The sequence below is a fragment of the Citrus sinensis genome, chromosome 1 (assembly GCF_022201045.2).
Source record: "Citrus sinensis cultivar Valencia sweet orange chromosome 1, DVS_A1.0, whole genome shotgun sequence".
Lineage (NCBI taxonomy): Eukaryota > Viridiplantae > Streptophyta > Magnoliopsida > Sapindales > Rutaceae > Citrus > Citrus sinensis.
The window spans coordinates 7,684,586-7,690,504 of record NC_068556.1 but is presented as its reverse complement, the minus strand read 5'-3'; the positions used below and the strand labels follow the sequence as shown (position 1 = coordinate 7,690,504).

General features: G+C 37.3%; 1 protein-coding gene across 1 annotated transcript; it reads right to left on the bottom strand.

Annotated features, from left to right (window-relative positions):
• Window positions 1-338: 338 nt before the first annotated feature.
• LOC102622357 (NADP-dependent malic enzyme) lies at window positions 339-5,196 on the bottom strand. Its single transcript, XM_006475495.3, has 19 exons — window positions 4,834-5,196; window positions 4,211-4,331; window positions 4,040-4,114; window positions 3,741-3,892; window positions 3,558-3,663; window positions 3,384-3,449; window positions 3,133-3,228; window positions 2,980-3,051; window positions 2,807-2,890; window positions 2,619-2,717; window positions 2,333-2,380; window positions 2,147-2,200; window positions 1,964-2,062; window positions 1,793-1,882; window positions 1,605-1,682; window positions 1,392-1,466; window positions 1,165-1,255; window positions 729-857; window positions 339-639 (listed from the first exon to the last, which is right to left on the bottom strand). The coding sequence occupies exons 1-19, from the start codon at window positions 4,983-4,985 to the stop codon at window positions 551-553; spliced, it is 1,776 nt and encodes a 591-aa protein (XP_006475558.1). The 5' UTR covers window positions 4,986-5,196; the 3' UTR covers window positions 339-550.
• Window positions 5,197-5,919: the final 723 nt, after the last annotated feature.

The following is a 5,919-nucleotide window of genomic DNA, read 5'->3' as shown; positions in this document are numbered from 1 at the left end:
ACTTTTTTACTGACCCTAATTGATTTATGAGAAAACTGATGAAAAGAGGAAGAAATGATAACATTACCATGTTTTCAAATTTTTTAATTATTGGGTATACACAAAATTATCATTATTTAAAATAATTAAATAATTTAAATAAATAAAATCAATTTTTCATTTTAATCCCTACCCCCTTTAGAGATTTTCAAAAAGATTCTCAAACTGCCCTCTAATAAGAATTTTCATGTGTGGGGATAGATTCAGAAATCATGATCCTCTTCCCGAACCCACCCAATTGCCATCCTAATTGGAATTACCGAAAGAGCTTGGAATGAAAATATTTAAGCAATGCAAGATTAAATAATTAGACCGCAGTAAAAATATCACGAGTATCATGAAGAATATTCTTCAACCATGTAGGCAGTGGTCCAACACCTTCATTTGATAAGTACACATATACAGCAATACTTACACAAGTACAAAAGCCACCATAACACACCAAAACAAGTTATTTGACATTATTTTTGCTTAAAGACACTCAGCGGAGACAGAAATTTTGGCAGAACATTTAACGATAGTTTCGGTAGACAGGGGTATACATGCAACTTTCAGCGCACTTCACTAGATTCTGAGGTCGAGGGAGACGCGTAGCCACGCCTACAAACCAGAAAAGTAAAAGGATCAAGTTTCAGAAATTGGGAATTAAGAATTTGCACTGGGGTATATAGGACATGTAAGCCACTCACCTAGTTCATATGCCTTAGCAGCAACATTAGCAGCTATATTGGCTGAAATTTTTCTAATATTAGAAAATGGTGGGTAGATCAATCCCTTCTCAAAGTTCTCTTCTGTCACTTGTTTTGCCAAGGCTTCCGCTGCCGGTGAATAAAACACAACTAGTTTATCAATCACCAAGTAAACAAGCTCTAATGATTTTACACGTTTGCCAAGAGAACACTTACGTTCACGGCTAATTCAAATATTTGTTAATGGATTTTTCCAGTGGACTTGTTCACATTGTAACAAACTGTTCTTAAATGGTGGTGCAATATGCAGTTAATTTCTGTTGCATCCTAATTATTTCAGTCCATTTGACAACAAAAGCCTATTCATATAATTTAGATGTCAGGAAACAGAAAGAGAAAGAAAGTGCGGGCTAAACTTTATATGCCGCCTACTTACAGGCTGCCAGAAGCATGTCGTCATGTACCCGAATTGCTCCAGAGATGACCAAACCCAAACCAAATCCAGGGAAGATGTAAGCATTGTTGGCCTGGATTCACGGGAAAAGCAAAAATGTCAAGCGTTCTAAGTTCAGCTACTATTCAATAACTAGTAATTATTAAAAAATATAACAGAAATATGATTATAGGAATCTTAGCAAATGCAAAATGATTATGATTATAGACCTGGCCAGGAACAAAAACTTTTCCATTGTATTCAAAAGGATCAAATGGACTTCCACTAGCGAAAATTGCACGACCCTTCAAATCAAAAGCAGAAGGAACGTAAATAACAATAGTTAGTTTTTTCTGTGTGTAGAAAAATACAGGTCTACTTAACAAAATAGCATCCCCAACTTAGTTGAAGCCTGGAAAGTGTTGCAGAATTATTGTTTGTACCTTACTCCAAGTGTAAGCTTCTTCAGCTGTACATTCTGACTGTGAGGTTGGGTTGGAGAGAGCCAGGATGAGAGGTTTCTGCCAGCATTAACCACTTTAGGCTCAATTTCTCCCACTTAAAACATACGTTTGAAAAGAGAACAAAAATTAAATTTCCTTATAAGCCAAAGGAGAGCCTGAAACACTACCTCATTGAAGGAGGCCATGGCCTCGATTACTTCTTTTGTAAAAGTTCTTCCAACTCCAGATGATCCAATCAAAATTGTTGGCTTGATTACCTTATGACAAAGAGAGTAAAAGTTTAAGGACCCACAAACACTGAAAAAACTGAACATTAATCAAAGAAACGTCTGTAACACCTTGACAGCATCTAAGAGATTGTTGACAGGCTCATGTTCATGAGCCCAAGGCTTCTTGAAGTGTTGAAGTGAATCTTTCCGGGAGCTGACTATCAGTCCCTGCATGCAAAATAAGAAATGAATACAGAGACTAGCAGATAAACTTTTTGGTCGCCAAAGAATCTCAATCAAGCCTTCTACTACCTTTGAGTCTACAAGACATATCTTCTTCCGGGTCTCTTCCACAGGAGCTTTAGTCTGCAAATGACATATGAAAGCTAATAAATCAATCAAGAATATTCTCAATCATTATAACATAAATTGCTTCTTCCTCCATGTGACCAACTATACAACAAAAGAGATAAACAAAAGACAATAGCAAGTGTATACCTGCTTTGATATCTCAAGCGCAATAAGTTCAGCTATACCAGTCCCAGCCTGCAAGGATGATGCAAGAAGTAACATAAAGTGACTTTACTGTACGACAGGAATGACAAAATTGTATGAATCGGACATTATTTCCAAAATTTAACCATAATGACCGAGATTCTCGAATATAAAATAACTGAACAAAAAATTTCACCTCTTAAAAAAATATATATTCATTTCAAAATTTTCCTTTAAAGATGTTACAATGTTTGGCTTTTAATGAATATCTTTGATGAGCAGTGCTTACCTCCCCAGCTCCAAGAAACAAAAATCTATGCTCGGCCAGTGTGCCACCAATCAACTTCAGTGCTGCAACTACCCCAGCAAGAACAACAGACGCTGTACCCTAAAAAAAATAAAAATAAAAAACAAGGAAAAGGAACATAGTTTATATAAAATCACAAGTTTCAATATTATGCTACCACTACCTCATACCTGTATATCATCATTGAAGACAAGATGAGTTGTGCCATATTTTGCAAGCAACTCAAAAGCATTGTGGTTTGCGAAATCCTCAAACTGCAGCATTTGGTTCCAAAGAACTGGACTTAGGAACAAGCAAAAGAATTTCATAATTTAAAAAACTAGTAGTCTGCTTCATGCCTAACCTGTATAAGAACTTTTTCTCCATAATTTTGCTTGACAGCACTCATGAATTCATCTAGAAGTTCAGCATATTCCTGAAAAGTATTGAAGACTGGCTAAGCAGTCAAGTAAAATTTCAACCTCAAATTACAAATTATGAACCAGACTGCTGAAACCTGTCCGGTTGCCCTCCTCTGTCGTAGACCAATGTAGAATTCATCCTTCAACAATTGCTCATTGTTTGTACCCACATCAACGGTTATGGGCAAACACTACAAAAGGAAGCCAAAAATGAGTTGACTACAATGGGAACAGGATATGATGGCATTAGGTGGACAGATTTAAAACTTATGATGTAGACTCTTAAACAACGTTAAATTCTATTTTTATGTCTATATTTAAGGCCAGATATCCAAGAAATGCTTACTGCTGAGGGACGAATGCCTCCAAGTGCTGTGTACAAAGCCAATTTCCCAACAGGAATTCCCATCCCCTAGAACATTTCAAACATGGTCGTGGCAAACATCACCTTTCCCCTCATAAATTCAATGAAAAAATTTGTTTTGAAAGTAAAACAAGAAGAATGTTTATCGATAATGACCTGACAGCCAAGATCCCCAAGTCCCAAAATGCGCTCACCATCTGTGACAACAATAACCTGAATACTCCTTTCAGGCCAGTTCTTCAAAACCTCAAGAATCTTTCCCCTGTACGGTTATTATATTAAGTCAAAATTTATGCATTACAGGTGCAGGACTGCTAAAAAGAAAGACAGTGACCATACTTCTCTTTCAGACTTATGTATAGACCCTGAGGACGCCTGAAGATACTTCCATATTTCTGGCAAGCTTCACCAACAGTTGGAGTGTAAACGACTGGGAGAAGTTCCTCAACATTATCAATCAGTAGCTTATAGAACAGTCTTTCATTTCTCTCCTGTCAACCCAAAACACAAAAATGATGACAAACTCCTGTTATTTCAAATACTAAGCAGCACAAGTTAATCTAAGCAAATTGTGACAAAAATATACCACCATCAACCCTGAAATAAAGAGAATTTATTAACGCAAGTATATAAGGCACCTCAAGTTCCATCATGGCCACATATTTTTGCAGCGGAACTTCATATTGTCTGATGCTGTTCATCAATTTCTTCTCCTGATTTCCAGCACGTAGAAATTGTTAGCAAGAACAAAATAGTAACAACTATTCTGTAGAGATATAAGAGGTTCTGAACTTAAAAAGGCATGTAACCTGAAGTTGTTGACTTATAACAGCTGGAGGCAAAAGGCCGCGCAAGTAGTGGGCATCCCTCTCTTTCTCAGTGAAAGCAAGCCCTTTGTTATGGCGTGGATCCCTCAACAAACAGTACCCGCTGTAATTTAGATGGAAAAAGTTCAATAGCCGTGAATATTCAATTGCTAAAACATGCGCCCTTACATAACTAGAATGTTGTTATAATTGTTGAAGGTCTGTTTAGTATTGTGGTTGGCAGCCGTAGCTTAAGAGCTCTAAAATATTCCATTCCGTAAATATTTGATGCTGTGTTTAAAAGCTCAGTTCCTTTATCTCAAACTTAATATTTTATAATTACTGTAACTTTTTTTTCCAGAGCAGCTCCGACTTAAAAGCAGCAGCAGCTCAATACTAGGCTCGTATTGTAGGATCCAGTTTCAACTCATAGCAAAAATCTAAAGCCATCTAGTTAATGATCGAATTACTCGAAAGTCTAAAATCAGATTAAGCTTCTGTGAAAAATCAAAGTGATCAAAGTAAATCGCCAAAAGTTTGAAACATGATCTTGAAACTTGACATGAAATTAAAAAGATCACAGCTGAAACAAAATGATGTTAAACGGACAACGAGGAGGTTGACACCTGGCAACAGAGATGGTCCAGGGAGTGACGAGCTGGTCCTCGGTGGCACGATCCTCACCGTAGACGTCTTCAACGCCGCCTTCGACGGTGGATTTCGAGTCGAAGTCGAGAACCGAAGCTCCGTCTCTCATCTCCTTCATGGTGCTCTCCATTCTCACTCTTTTTACTTTTTCTGCTTTTCACAAAAACGAAAACAAACAAACACTCACTCCCTTGACTTTCGCCGTGCTAAATGCCTCATAGAATAGAAACGAGTCCGAACTGTACAGTGTAGATATAAAAAATCTAAGTCGTTGTCAGTTGACTGATTGATTCAAGTGGAGGTTCCGAGTGCGCGCTGTACTGTGATTATTCACGAGGTCGAGTTGTTAAATAAAGAGGAAAATGACAAGACTAGGATGGCTTTTGAGTATATTTTGTTACGAATATGGATGGAGTTTATATTCAGTGAATCGTTGCACATGATAGTAAATTTTAGAATGAGCAATAACAAAGAGAGTGAGACCAACGACTCATTTGTCGTTATTTGTCGGCGGAGTTGCGGGAAGATTATTCTTCATAATAAAAATCCGACAAAATCCTCTATTTATCTTACTGAATTTTATTAAAAGATTAGGCTGTGCCTTATCCTCGCAAGTCAACATCATCGCACTCAATTTTGGCAGCGACTTCTGCTTTGCTTTGAGGACCCAGTAACATGGAGGAGGCATTATTAGGACGGTGGTGAAGTGTTAAATGGAATATACTACTCCTAATACCTCAATCATCATCGTATACACTTTTATAATTAGAAAAAAAAAAAAAAAAGAGTCCAAAATAAATCCATCTATCTACTACGATAGGGAAGGCGTTTGAAGTTAAAATGCCACGTTCAAAAATGCACTTAAAACCACGCTTAGTAGAAAAATCCCTTTTGTTGTCAAGGCACCTTATGATGCAACAAGTCTCGACATTGCCGTGGCTTTCAAATCCGACGTCGTCTTCTATAGTGTATGTAGGAAATTTTTTGCCACGAGAATAAGGTGTGGGTAAAAGATTTTAATTATGTGACCTAGCACAGTTTTTGGAGGAGGGTGGTTGTTGTTT

Bases quoted from the DNA above. Each gene is read 5' to 3' on its own strand.
- LOC102622357 (XM_006475495.3), bottom strand. From the start codon at position 4,985: ATGGAGAGCACCATGAAGGAGATGAGAGACGGAGCTTCGGTTCTCGAC. The intron at 2,201-2,332 runs GTATACACTTGC...TGTCATTTGCAG, and splicing joins CGCTTGAGATATCAAAGCAG to ACTAAAGCTCCTGTGGAAGA. The intron at 1,683-1,792 runs GTAGTGTTTCAG...TAATGCTGGCAG, and splicing joins CCATGGCCTCCTTCAATGAG to AAACCTCTCATCCTGGCTCT.